This window comes from Suncus etruscus, chromosome 10 (genome assembly GCF_024139225.1).
Source record: "Suncus etruscus isolate mSunEtr1 chromosome 10, mSunEtr1.pri.cur, whole genome shotgun sequence".
NCBI lineage: Eukaryota > Metazoa > Chordata > Mammalia > Eulipotyphla > Soricidae > Suncus > Suncus etruscus.
The window spans coordinates 37596300-37610616 of record NC_064857.1 but is presented as its reverse complement, the minus strand read 5'-3'; the positions used below and the strand labels follow the sequence as shown (position 1 = coordinate 37610616).

At 44.0% G+C, this 14317-nt stretch overlaps 2 protein-coding genes across 3 annotated transcripts in view; both read left to right on the top strand.

Annotated features, from left to right (window-relative positions):
* The window catches only part of LOC126020739 (farnesyl pyrophosphate synthase-like), a 340408-nt gene that overhangs the window by 183334 nt on the left and 142757 nt on the right, over nt 1–14317 (top strand). The gene's annotated exons all lie outside the window — the stretch shown is intronic.
* ASH1L (ASH1 like histone lysine methyltransferase) overlaps nt 1–14317 on the top strand; it is a 178512-nt gene that overhangs the window by 141847 nt on the left and 22348 nt on the right. Inside the window, 7 exon segments of the mRNA XM_049782187.1 lie at nt 1246–1270; nt 1272–1322; nt 1324–1344; nt 1346–1382; nt 1385–1405; nt 4833–4985; nt 14197–14251. Coding sequence (XP_049638144.1) covers nt 1246–1270; nt 1272–1322; nt 1324–1344; nt 1346–1382; nt 1385–1405; nt 4833–4985; nt 14197–14251 — 363 coding nt within the window.

Below are 14317 nucleotides of genomic sequence, written 5' to 3'. Positions count from 1 at the left end.
GTGCTGGGATCAAACTCATGTCCACTATTCAAAAGTCAAGTTCACTGCCAATTGTGCTATCACTCTAGCCCAAAACAATTCTCTTTTTGATAGTTAGCTTTCCAAAGCATCATCATCATCTTAAAAATGACCATTACAGGGGCCAGAGCAGTGGCGCAAGTGGTAGGGCAGGGGTGGCAAACATGCGGCTCTTTGCCTCTTATCGTTATTTTGTATACTGTGGCTCATTGCCAAGTTTGGATTTTGTTATGCTGCTTCTGAGGAGAGATCTCCGAGCACGTAGTCCTGCCCCCAGGCTGCATCATCCCGTCTCCCATCCCTCGGAAACAACTGCACAGGCTAGTGAGCTGGTTGACCCATGTGTCACATGTTGTGTCACATCTTGCCGTTAGTTCTTAGTGTGGAGGTCGCAGCACACCCTCACCATCACTGCAGGATTTTTACCCTCAAAATGGCAAAATGCAATATGTGTTTAATATATTATTTTTTAAAGTACATGCTTTTGTGTGAGTGTCTGTCTGTTTTGGCAGGTCACTGCGTTGTGTGGCTCTTTGACTCTCACAGTTTAAAATTTTGGCGCTTTGTGTCGAACTTGTTCGCCACCCTTGTGGTAGGCAGTTTGCCTTGCAGTAACCTGGGATGGACTGTGGTGTGTCCCATATTGTCCCCCCAAGGCAGGAGTGATTTCTGAGCGCATAGCCAGGAGTAACCCGAGAGGGGGAGGAGGGAGGGACAGAAGGAGGGGTGGAGGAGAGATAGGGAGGGGGAGGGAGAGAGAGAAGAGGGAGAGGGAAGGAGAGGAGAGGACACTATTACAATTTGTACAAATACTGTAGGTTATTTCCATCACCACACAATTTTAAGTGATAACTTTCTAGTTATCTATAAATTATACAGGGCAAATATTTTTGTTTTGTTTTGTGAACCACACCTGACAGTGCTCTGCACTCAGGAATCATTCTTGGCTATGCTTGGGGGACCAACCATTTGAGATGCCAAGGATTGAGCCCTGGTCAGCCACATGCAAGGCAAGTGTCCTACCCGCTATACTACTCTTCTGCCCCAGAATGATATTATTATGGGGTGGGGGGCATCAAGATTCAGAGCTGAATACTGTTTTCTTATATATAATTCTCCATAATAGCTAAATTCATTGATAGTATTTATATCTTATTAACAGTGATTTACACAGAATAGACAGGTAATAAATATTTAATGAGTAAGAGACTTCATTCTATCATGCAGGAACTTTGTATTAAAGCACCATGTGTTTCTTAGTCCGAAATTGGGAAAAGATTCGGCAGAAACAGGAAGAAGTAAAGCCACACTGGTGATAATATTCATTTCTGCATCATTATATGCCCGCTGGAATGGTATCTGCAGAGTGATGGGAATATCAAGTCTGGTAAGGCCTAAGCCAATATTCCTGTTTTGAAAATTGTTCAAAAGTGATTTGGGGGGGGGTTTGGGGGGGGCCCCACACACCCGGCGGTGCTCAGGGGTTACTTATGGCTGTTCTGCTCAGAAATAGCTCCTAGCAGGCACGGGGGACCAATATGGTGACACCGGGATTCGAACCACCTTAGGTCCTGGATCGGCTGCTGCAAGGCAAACACCGCTGTGCTATCTCTCCGGCCCAAAAGTGATCATTTTTGTTAAATTTATAACAAAATAGTATACTTGGCGGCCAGAGTGGTAGTATGGATGGTAAGGCATTTTGCCCTTTCATGCAGAAGGTCATTGGTTCAAATCCTGGCATCCCATATGATCACCTGTGCCTGTCAGGAGTGATTCTGAGCATAGAGCCAGGAGTAACCCCTGAGCACTGCTGGGATGTGACCCAAAAACCAAAAACAAATCAAATAGTCTACTTGTATACTCTTTTCATTTGGGACAAAATAAAAGTTCAAAAATCCTTGCATTTATCAGCAATACCCTTATCTAACCTGGTTTGCCAGCTTCCTTAAGAACTTCCTTCCTATCAACCTTTTAATTATCACCTATAGCTTGAAAGTCACTAGTCAAAAATAGATCATGGGATTTTTCTGTGTTCATTCCTATCTGGAAGTTAATGTATAACTAGAAATCATAAATGCTGGCCAGAGGGAGAATACAACAGGTAAGGTGCTTACATTGCATGGTGGTCAACCTAGGTTCAATCCCAGATATCTCATATGGCAACCTGAACATCACCAGAAATAACCACTGAGCTTTCTCTTGTGTGACCCCAAAACAAGAGACTAGTAAATCTGATGGTAAATGCTTTAGAAAAAGACATTGCAAGGGGCCAGAGAGATAGCACAGTGGTAGGGCATTTGCCTTGCCATGCAGCTGACCCAGGAGGGACCCAGTTCAGTTCTGGCATCCCCATATGGTACCACAGCCTGCTAGGGGCTATTTCTTTTTTTTTTTTTTTTGGTTTTTGGGTCACACCCGGCGTTGCTCAGGGTTTACTCCTGGCTGTCTGCTCAGAAATAGCTCCTGGGCAGGCACGGGGGACCATATGGGACACCGGGATTTGAACCAACCACCTTTGGTCCTGGATCGGTCTGCTTGCAAGGCAAACGCCGCTGTGCTAACTCTCCGGGCCTCTAGGGCTATTTCTAAGTGCAGAGACAAGAGTGACCCCATGGGCACCGCTGAGTGTGACCCAAAAACCAATCAATAAAATAAAGGTTTAAAAACAGAAAATGACAATTCAGGGGCCAGAGCTAGTAGCACAGCGGTAAAAGCATTAGTCTTGCACGCAGCCAATACAGACGGATCCCAGTTCAAATTCTGGCATCACCCAAGCCTGCCAGGAGCTACCTTTTTAGTTGCAGAGCCAGGAGTAAACCCAAAAACCAAAAGAAAAAAAAAAGCGACATGGCTGATTATTTGATCATCCTGTCTTCCCCCCACCATTCAGATCCCCATTATTCACATCAGAGTTCTTTTTTTTTTTTTTTAAGCCTTCATTGAATGATGTAACCACCCTCCTTAGCTCACATCTCTTACTCAAGAATAGAATGAAAGCTGAGAAATTTTCATTTACAAGCATCTGTTATTTTTCATCTCAAGTATTCTTTCCTACTGAAAAAAAAAAAAAAGCTCAAAAAAGATTTTCTATTCCCTTATATAATTCCTACTAAAATGAAGCATTCTAGGCAGAGAGAGATAGTTCATTGGACTCAATCACATGCTTTGCATGCTTCAAAGGAATCCCAGATTCCCTAGCAACACATGGTTTCCCAGCCACAACTAGGGGACCTGACTTCAGCCACTTGAAAACGGAGTCAGGATTGTATCTCCCCCCCACCCCCTTCCACCCCAACAAAAAAGAAAACAAAGAAAATCAGAGCAAATAGTACAGCAAATAGGGCACTTGCCTTGCACATAGACAGACCTAGGTTCAATAATCTCATGCCAGATGATCCATACAGCACTGCCAAACAGTAACTCCTGAATGTAGAGCCAGGAGTTACCCTGTGTACTGCCAGGTGTGGCCCAAAACCAAAATTAAAAAAAAAATTTTTTTTAAGTTTACTGCACCAGGGCTGGAGAGATAGCGTGGAGGTAAGGCGTTTGTCTTTCATGCAGAAGGACGGTGGTTTGAATCCTGGCATCCCATATGGTCCCCCCACGCCTGCCAGGGGCGGTTTCTGAGCATAGAGCCAGGAGTAACCCCTGAGCACTGCTGGTGTGACCCAAAAAAAAAAGTTTACTGCTGGGACTGGAGAGATAGCATGGAGGTAAGGTGTTTGCCTTGCATGCAGGATGACGGTGGTTTGAATCCCGGCGTCCCATATAGTCCCGAGTGCTGTCGGGTATGACCCAAAACCCAAAAAATTAAGTTTACTGCTCTTTTTTTTTGTTTTGTTTTGTTTTAGGTGGGGAGCCACGCCTGGCAGCACTCAGATTTCTCCTGGCTGTTTTCAAAAATTGCTCCTGGCAGGCCCAGGAGACCATCTGGGATGTCAGGGATTAAATAAGGGTCCATTCCTGGTTACCGTGTTCAAGACAAACACCCTACCGTTGTGCTATGGCTCTGGCCCACAATTCTTAACTTGCATTTCAATTAATTCAGATCTTCTAGTAATAGCAGTATCTCTTTCCTGAGTATTCATGTCATGTCATATAACTACAGCTTAAGACAGTAAAGTGGGTTCAAGAAGATAGCTTAAAGGACTAAGCTATGCTTTGTATACAGGAGGTATGGGTTTAATAGTTAGCGTGATGGCATTCCACAGCACTTACTGGGGGGAGTGATCTCAAAGCAAAGAGCTAGTTTTGAGCACTACCGTGTTTTGCCCCTAAAATAATAAACAATAGAAGAAATCATTATCTCATTTGATCTATACAATTATCTCATGAAAGAAGTACTTCCATGGTTCAAATTTTGTAGTTGGAAAACTGCAATTGAGAGTTTAATCTGCCAAGATCACACAGCATGCACAGATAACATGAGAATTTAACCAGTCCTTCTTGCTTGCAACATTTGTCTCTGGTAGACTGTAGTGTATTTGTTTTTACTGTAACAAGGAGAAAGAACTTCATAACTACTGTCTACTTGAATGCATAAAAAAAAATAATACATGGAGCTGGAATGATAGTGTATCTGGTAGGGTGTTTGCCTTGCTGGACCTAGGTTTGATCCCCAACACTTCTTATGGTCTCTCATGGTATCTCCATGAGTGATTCCTTAGTGCAGAGCCAAGAAAAAGCTCTCAGCACTGCCAGGTTTGAGGGAAAAAATAAAAAGGAAAATAACAAATGGCAGGAACTCAATAGGAAAGAGAAAGCCACATTGAGCCCTTCTTCCTAAGGTATTCTTTATTTTTTTTTTTTTCCAGACGTCTTCATGACCCAGTTCTCTGCCCTGCAGACTGCTCGATCTGTTCGAACAAGACGGTTGGCAGCTGCAGAGGAAAACATTGAAGTAGCTCGGGCAGCCCGCCTCGCCCAGATTTTCAAGGAGATCTGTGATGGTATCATATCTTACAAAGGTAACCATTATAACAATAGCCCTTAGACATTCTCCTTAGCCTTTGTTATTGCTGAAACACTGACTTTGGAGTCATTCATGATTGGATTTCAGGCTTACAATGTTTCAACATCAGTACCTTAACCAGTGTCCCGTTTCCCTTAACCCCCACATCTAGCTCTATGCTTTAACTTTTCTGGGGGTGCCACACCCAGTGGTGCTCATGGGTTACTCCTGGCTCTGCGCTCAGAAATCATTACTGGCTTTGGGGACCATATGGGATTCCAGGGATCAAACCTGCATTTGCCCTAGATCAGCTGCGTACAAGGCAACACCCTCTCATTATACTAACTCCAGCTCTGCCTTAACTTTTGTTTTTTGTTTTTTGTTTTTTGTTTTTTGTTTTTTTTTTAAGGGTCCACACCCGGTAACACTCAGGGGTTAGTCCTGGCTATGCACTCAGAAATTGCTCCTGGCTTGGAGGAACATATGGAACGCCAGAGGATCAAACCACAGTGTCCTAGGCTAGCACAGGCAAAGCAGATGCCTTACCTCTTGCGCTACCACTCCAGCCCCTGCATTAACATATTTTTTTTTTTTGCCTTAACATTTTTTAAAAATAATTTCATTTACCTTCTCCTGAGATATCCAATACCAAAAACAAGTGACAGTTTAGAATTAGGAGATTGGTGGGGGAGAGTTACTTAAGGTCTTCTCTTTTCTTGTTTGTTTTGTTTCTGTTTTGTTTTAGGGCCACACTCAGCAGTGCTCAGGGCTTACTTGTAGCTCTGTAGTCAGGGATCATTCCTGGCAGTCTCAGAATGACTATCTGGGTTCCAGGGAACAAGCTCAGATTGACTGCTTGGAAGTCAAGCACCCCATCTATTATACTATAATTCCCAGCGCTTAGGTTTTCCTTTTTTCAGAATATAATGTTACAGTACTACTTATAATCAGTTTAGAGACTTCTGTTTTATGTTTGGGGGTCACATCCACTGGTTCTCAGAGCTTACAACTAGTTCTGTATTCAGGAATTACACTTACTGGTGCTGTAGAGACCATGTGGAATGCCAGAGATTGAACCCAAGTCAACCTCATAAAAAGGAAATGCCCTAACTGTTGCTCTGTCTCTTCAGCCCCCAGTTAAAGAATGTTTTTTCTATTTTTGTTTTTGGGCCACCCCGGTGGTGCTCAGGGGTTACTCCTGACAGGCTTGAGGGACCTTTTGGGATGCCGGAAACAAACCCAGGTCCATCCCAACTGTGCTGCGTGCAAGGCAAACAACCTACTGCTGTGCTATCACTCCAGTTCCTGTTTTTACTCTTTAATTAATTGCTTTTATTTGGGCTGGAGAATGAAATCTGGCCACATCAAGAAATAAATACTCAGGAATTATTACCCTCTCTATGCTCAAAAGTAACTCCTAGTAGTACTCAAGAGACCATATTTAGCTCAAGGGATCAAATCCAGGTCATGGCAGAATTGGCCACATGGCAAATCTTAGTGCCTTACTTCCTGTACTATCTTTTCAGCCCATAATTATTGTTTAAAAAAAATTAAACTTTGTATTATAACACTATGATTTACGTAACACAGCTGTTTCAGACATTAAGTGTTTAAACACTAATCCTATCACAAATGTGACCTCTTTATAAGTCCATTTTAGGCACAAACAAATTTACTTACTGTTTGTTATAGCACAAAAGCAAATGAAATTATCAAAACATAGATCAGGGGGCCAGAGAGATACACAGCGGTAGGTCGTTTGCCTTGCATGCAGCCAATCCAGGACAGATGGTGGTTTAAATTCTGGCATCCCATCTAGTCCCTGTGCCTGCCAGGAGGGATTTCTAAGCGCAGAGCCAGAAAGTAACCCCTGAGCACCGCTGGGTGTGAACCAAAAACCAATAAAAAAAAAAAGATCAACAAGAGTCAATTTGAAATAAATGTTATTTATCTTCATGGTGTTACTAAAGTCATTGTCTGGATTTACTGGCTTATGGCTGATGCTTGCTGAGCTTTCTGTATTACTGTTTTAAGTTCACTGAGCTTTGTAACTTTCTAATTAGGTTTCCCCTGTTACTACTGGGTGGAGGCTACTACAAAATTTTAGAGAATTCTGGGCTGCAGTGATAGCACAGCAGTAGAGCTTTTGCCATGCACACAGTCAACTCAGGACAGAACTGGGTTTGATCTCCGGCATCCCATTTCGTCTCTCAAGCTTGCCAGGAGCAAATTCTTAGTGCAGAACCAGGAGTAACCACTGAGCTCCGCCAGGTTGGCCCCCCAAAAAATATTTTTTTTGTATCTTTACTCAAACACCTTATTACAAATATGATTGTAGTTGGGTTTCAGTACTGTTACCTGTACTCTAGATAGGCTTTCCACTTCCCTCATTCATTCACATTGTTATGATAGTTCTCGGTGTAGTTATTTCTCTAACTGCACTCACCACTCTTTGTGGTGAGCTTCATGTCGTGAGCTCGACCTTCCAGCCCTCGTCTCTCTCTCTGAGGATTATGGCAAAAATGTCTTTATTTTTTTTTCTTAAAATCCATAGATGAGTGAGACTATTCTGTGTCTATCTCTCTCCCTCTGACTTATTTCACTCAGCTTAGTAGATTCCATGTACATCCATGTATAGGAAAATTTCATGACTTTATTTCTCCTGACGGCTGCATAATATTCCATTGTTGAATAAAATAATAAAGAGGCCCTTTGGATGGGCTTGGATGATGATGGATGGTGAGGCCTTTCTCTGCCCTCCCAGGCCACTTGGCTCCAATTCCCTCCAGCTGACGGGTATCTGGGTTCAGGAGAGCCGCAGGCAGAAAACTCACTCACAGGCAGAAAACTCACTCACAGGCAGGCTCAGGAGATGACATCTTTGTTTGCCCTGGCCAACATGTGTGGCCAATATCATAACCATTTACACTGGATTCCTATTCAGCCCTGCATTGTACCTTGTCCCTCAGAGATCTCCTCCTGCTTCCTCCTCCATCCTGCGTCCATGCAAATCCCCTTTGCCCCTCAGGCCAAACCTTTTTGTTACCTACCAAAGACCCCTCCCAGAAATGGGAAGGTCTTTCCTGTAGGTAAGGTTACAGAGGAAGAATGGGGGGATTGGGGCTACATTCCATTATGTATATGTACCACATTTTCTTTAGCCATTCATCTGTTGAAGGGCATCTTGGTTGTTTCCCAGAGTCTGGCTATTGTAAATAGTGCAGCAATGAATATAGGTGTGAGGAAGGGATTTTTGTATTGTATTTTTGTGTTCGTAGGGTATATCCTTAGGAGTGGTATAGCTGAATCGTATGGGAGCTCAATTTCCAGGGTTTGGAAGAATCTCCATACTGCTTTCCATAAAGGTTGGACTAGACGTCATTTCCACCAGTAATGAATAAGAGTTCCTTTCTCTCCACATCCCCGCCAGCACTGCTTTTTCTCATTCTTTGTGATGTGTGCCAATCTCTGTGATGTGAGATGGTACCTCATAGTTGTTTTGATTTGCATCTCCCTGATGGTTAATGATGTGGAGCATTTTTTCATGTGCCTTTTGGCCATTTGTATTTCTTTATCAAAGTATCTGTTCATTTTTCTCCCCATTTTTTGATGGGATTAGATGTTTTTTCTCTTGTAAAGTTCTGTCAGTGCCCATTAGCCCATGGTCTGATGGGTATTGGGTGAATAGCTTCTCCCACTCAGTGGCTAGCTCTTGTATCCTGAGCACTATTTCCTTTGAGATGCAGAAGCTTCTCGGCTTAATATACCGTATTTTCCGGAATAGGCATACTGGGACTGGAGAAAATAGTTCAGGAAATAGGGTGCTTGCCTTACAGGATAGAATGAACTCAGAACAGAGCTCAGAAGTAGCCCTGACCACTCAGTGCAATTCAAAAACAACCCCCCCAAAATACGTACATGCATAAGTTTGCATTTATCTTGGAGGCTTCAGAGGCTCTTACATCTTGATCAGGCAAATTACAAAGCTATAAGAAAAGTTTTTGTTCTTGTCTTTGTTTTTTTTTTGGGGGGGGGGTTTGGGCCACACCCAGTGACACTCAGGTTATTCCTGGCTATGCACTCAGAAATCGCTCCTGATGGGGCCAGAGAGATAGCGTTGGAGGTAAGGCGTTTGCCTTTCATGCAGAAGGACGGTGGTTCAAATCCCGGCATCCCATATGGTCCCCTGTGCCTGCCAGGGGGGATTTCTGAACATAAAGCCAGGAGTAACCCCTGAGCACTACTGGGTGTGACCCAAAAATGAAAAAAAAATCACTCCTGGCTTGGGTTACCATATGGGACACTGGGATCAAACTGAGGTCCATCTTGGGTCAGCCACATACAAGGCAAACGCCCTACCACTGCGCTATCACTTCGGCCCCTCTGTCATATTTTTTGTTTTGTTTTAGTCCACACCCAGCCGTGTTCAGGGTTTACTTCTGGGTCTGTGCTCAGGGATCGCTGCTGACGGGTTTAGGGGACCATATGAGTTGCTAGGGATTGAACCTGGGTCAGTCACATGCAAGGCAAGCACCCTGCCCACTCTGGACTCCCCCCTCTTTTTTTTTTTTTTTTTTTATTTTGGTCCACACCTAGTGGTGGTCAGGGGTGACTCCTGGCTCTGCTCAGAAATAATTCTTGGCAGGCTTGGGGGATTATCTGGGATGCCAAGGATCGATCCTTGCATCCTCCCAGGTTAGCAGCATGCAAGCAAATGCCCTATCGCTGTTCTATCACTCTGGCTACTCCGTGTGTGTGTGTGTGTGTGTGTGTGTGTGTGTGTGTGTGTGTGTGTGTGTGTGTGTGTGATTTTTGGGTCACACTCAGCAGTGCTGGCTCCGTGTGTGTGTGAGAGAGATTTTGTGTGTGTGTGTGTGTGTGTGTGTGTGTGTGTGTGTGTGTGTGTGTGTGATTTTTGGGTCACACTCAGCAGTGCTGGCTCCGTGTGTGTGTGAGAGAGATTTTGTGTGTGTGTGTGTGTGTGTGTGTGTGTGTGTGTGTGTGTGTGTGTGTGTGTGTGTGTGTGTGTGTGTGAGTGTGAGAGAGAGAGAGATTTTTGGGTCACACTCAGCAGTGCTGGCTCCGTGTGTGTGTGAGAGAGATTTTGTGTGTGTGTGTGTGTGTGTGAGAGAGAGATTTTTGGGTCACACTCAGCAGTGCTGGCTCCGTGTGTGTGTGAGAGAGATTTTGTGTGTGTGTGTGTGTGTGTGAGAGAGAGAGAGAGAGAGAGATTTTTGGGTCACACTCAGCAGTGCTCGGGTTATTTCTGGCTCCAGGCTCAGAAATTGCTCCTGCAGGCACGGGGGACCCTATGGGATGCTGGGATTCGAACCGATGACCTCCTGCATGAAAGGCAAACACCTTACCTCCATGCTATCTCTCCGGCCCCTACCCCCTCTTTTTTAATGTATATCGTAAGTATGAGATTTTATGCTTTTTTGTTTGTTTTTTGTTTGTTTGTTTTGGTTTTTGGATCACACCCAGCATCGAGCAGGGGTTACTCCTGGCTCTACGCTCAGAAATCGCTCCTAGCAGGCTCGGGGGACCATATGGGATGCCGGGATTTGAACCACCATCCTTCTGCATGCAAGGCAAACACCTTACCTCCATGTTATCTCTCTGGCCCTTTTTTTTTTTTTTTTTGGTTTTTGTGTCACACCCGTTTGATGCTCAGGGGTTACTCCTGGCTATGTGCTCAGAAGTTGCTCCTGGCTCGGGGGACCATATGGGACACCGGGGGATCGAACCGAGGTCCGTCCAAGGCTAGCGCAGGCAAGGCAGGCACCTTACCTTTAGCGCCACCGCCCGGCCCCTCTCTGGCCCTTTTTTTTTTTTTTAAGGAGCTTTTTTGAGGGTAACTGAGCTGTTCTCTCGGGCTACTCTTAGTTCTGTGCTCAGGTGGCACTCCTATCAATGCTTTGTAGGGGTTATGTGTAATGCCAAAGATTGTGTTCCAGCCTATTGAGCTACCTTCCTGGCTGTGGAAGATTTTTTTCACATTGGACAGTTAGTTTGATATGATAATGACAGTTTGTAACCACAAAATTTGGAGATATTTAAAATGGGGCTTGAGGGCCAGAGCAATGGCACAAGTGGTAGGGTATTTGCTTTGCACATGCTAACCTAGGACGGACCATGGTTTGGTCCCCCAAGCCAGGAGCGATTTCTGAGTGCCTAGCCAGGAATAGCCCCTGAGTGTCACTGGTGTGGCCCAGAAATAGAACAAATAAATATATGAATGCATGAATGAGTGTCACTGGGTGTGGCCCAAAAATAGAACAAATGAATGAATGAATGAATAAAATGGGACTTGAGGGTTGAGGGGGATACATCCAACTAACTACTCTGGGCTTATTCCTACCTAGCTCAGGGATCCTGGTAAGCTCAGGGGTCCATATGAGATCCAGGGATAGAACCCAGGTCAGACCCCTACAAAGCTTTACTTGCCCACTGTACTATCTCTCCAGCCCCAATAATGGAATAATTTAGCAAAATATGACTTTAATCATTCTGTTTCCTAAATTCTGCAGTTTGTTTTCTTTCTATATTATATTTGTATTTCAGTGTTTGGGGTTTTTTCCCCTAATTTAAGAATATAGAACGGGGGTGGGGGGAGCAGTGGCGCAAGTGATAGGGCGTTTGAATGCAGCTAACCCAGGACGGACCATGGTTCGATCCCCCAGCATCACATATGGTCCCCCAAACCAGGAGCGATTTCTGAGTGCATAGTCAGGAGTAACCCCTGAGCATCACTGGGTGTGGCCCAAAAAATAGAACAAATAGGGCCCAGAGAGATAGCACAGTGGCGTTTGCCTTGCAAGCAGCCGATCCAGGACCAAAGGTGGTTGGTTCGAATCCCGGTGTCCCATATGGTCCCCCGTGCTTGCCAGGAGCTATTTCTGAGCAGACAGCCAGGAGTAACCCCTAAGCACCGCCGGGTGTGGCCCAAAAACCAAAAAAAAAAAAAAAAAAATATATATATATATATATATATATATATATATATATAAAACAAATGAATAAATGAATGAATAAAATGGGACTTGAGGGTTGAGGGGGCACATCCAACTAACTGCTCTGGGCTTATTCCTACTTAACTCAGGACTCACTCCTGGTAGGCTCAAGGGACCATATGAGATAGCAGGGATAGAACTCAGGTCCGTCCCCCAAACCAGGAGCAATTTCTGAGTGCATAGCCAAGAGTAGTAACTCCTGAGCATCACCTGTGTGGCCCAAAAAGCAAAAAAAAAAAAAAAAAAGAATATAGAAAGGGCCGGAGCAGTGGAGCAAGTGGTAGGGCATTTGCCTTGCATGCCCTGGCCTAGGTCGGCTGTTGGTTCAATCCCCCGGCATTCTCTATGGTCCCCTAAGCCAGGAGCGATTTTTGAGTGTCACCGGGTATGGCCCAAAAACCAAAAAAAGGGGGGAAAATAATATAGAACATAAAATTCCCCCGATGAACCTGACCTAATATGTAAAATGTGACATCTACTTCCTTTACATTTGTTTCTTTTTTCCTTTACACTTGTTAAAGAATACTCACTATTCTCAGCCAGCTTCATTTGCTCTCATATGAGACTACAGTATATTTGCCCACCTATTACTACATTGTATTCACGAAGCAGGCTTTTTTTAAACCTGTAGTTTTTTGGGGGGCCAGAACAATAGCACAGCAATAGGATGTTTGCCTTGCATGCAGCCAAACCTGATAGATCTTGGTTTGATTCCTGACAATCCATATGATCCCCGAGCCTGCCAGTGGCAATTTCTGAGCACAGAGCCAGGAGTAACCCCTGAGTGCTACCAGGTGAGATTCCCTCCCTCCCCCCCAAAAAAACCGTAGTTTTACTTTAATTATGGCATGTAGCACCATATAGATATGATTCTTTAAACCTATGACAAATTTGTCTATGAAAAGTTATTTTTGATTTGCAAGTAATTTGTTCTGGGGTGGCCAAGCCCAGCACTTGGGTACTCCTGGTTTTGTGCTCAGAAGTGATTCTTGGTGGGGGAATCAATATGGGATGCTGGGAATGAAATGTTCATTGGCAATACTGCCTTTCTACCCCCATGATTTGCAAGTATTTTGTAAATACTAAAACAATAGACTTTTCTCTTCTGTAGTAATTTGCTGCTTTATAAGTGAAAAATAATCCCACAGCATGTGTTCTGTATTGGAAAGTAACTGCTTTAAGAAAATGGACTCCCCAGGCTGGGCCAGAGTGAGAGTAAAGCAGGGTTGGCTTTTGCCTTGAACATAGCTGACCTGGGTTCTATCCCATATGTTCCCCTGAGCCCACCTGGAGTGATCTCTGAGCACAGAGCCAGAAGTAGTGCCAGGTGTGACCCAAAAACAAAACAAAAAAAAGAATAAATTTTAGAAAAATATTTACAGTGGACTGGAGCAGATAGAACACTTTCTTTGTACAAGACCCACCCAGGTTTGTTCCCCATTTCCTCATATGTTCCCCCTGGGGACTTAGCCATCCTTACCTAGGGCCTTTACAATACAAAACTATAACTGGGGGACCGGAGAGATAGCATGGAGGTAAGGCATTTGCCTTGCATGCAGAAGGTTGGTGGTTCGAATCCCAGCATCCCATATGGTCCCCAAGCCTGCCAGGAGCAATTTCTAAGCGTAGAGCCAGGAGTAACCCCTGAGCGCTGCCAGGTGTGACCCCCCCCCAAAAAAAAAACTATGAAATTTCAAATGCCCTACCTACTATGTATTGCTCCAGCCCCAAGAACTAGAAAACTTTTTTTTTTTTTTTGGATAAGGTAATATCTCTTGTTGAATACAGCATTTGCCCTAAGCAGTCTAGCTGCCTCAGTAAATTCCCTTAGGACTTTTCATGTCATCGTCATTATTTGTAGAGTGTTATTTCATTATTCGACTAACATTGTATAATATTGCATGTATTCTCTGTCTTATGTATTATATCTTTTTGGTTTAAAGTAATCCCTGCCTTTAACTACTACATTTTTTTAACTATTTGCTTTTTTATTTTTTTTATTTTATTTTATTGGTTTTTGGGTCACACCCGGCATAGCTCAGGGACTGACTACTCCTGGCTTTATGCTCAGAAATCACCCCCAGCAGGCTTGGGGGGTGTTGGAGGGGGGACCATATGGATTGCCGGAATTCGAACCACTGTCCTTCAGCATGCAAGGCAAATGCCCTATTGCTATGCTATCTCTCCGGCCCCTAACCTTTTATTCTTTTGTAGATTCTTCCCGACAGGCACTTGCAGCACCACTTTTGAACCTCCCCCCAAAGAAAAAGTAAGTTCTGGGTGATGGGAATCATCTGAATTTTAGAAAAGTACACAGTTTTACAATTTTGTACCA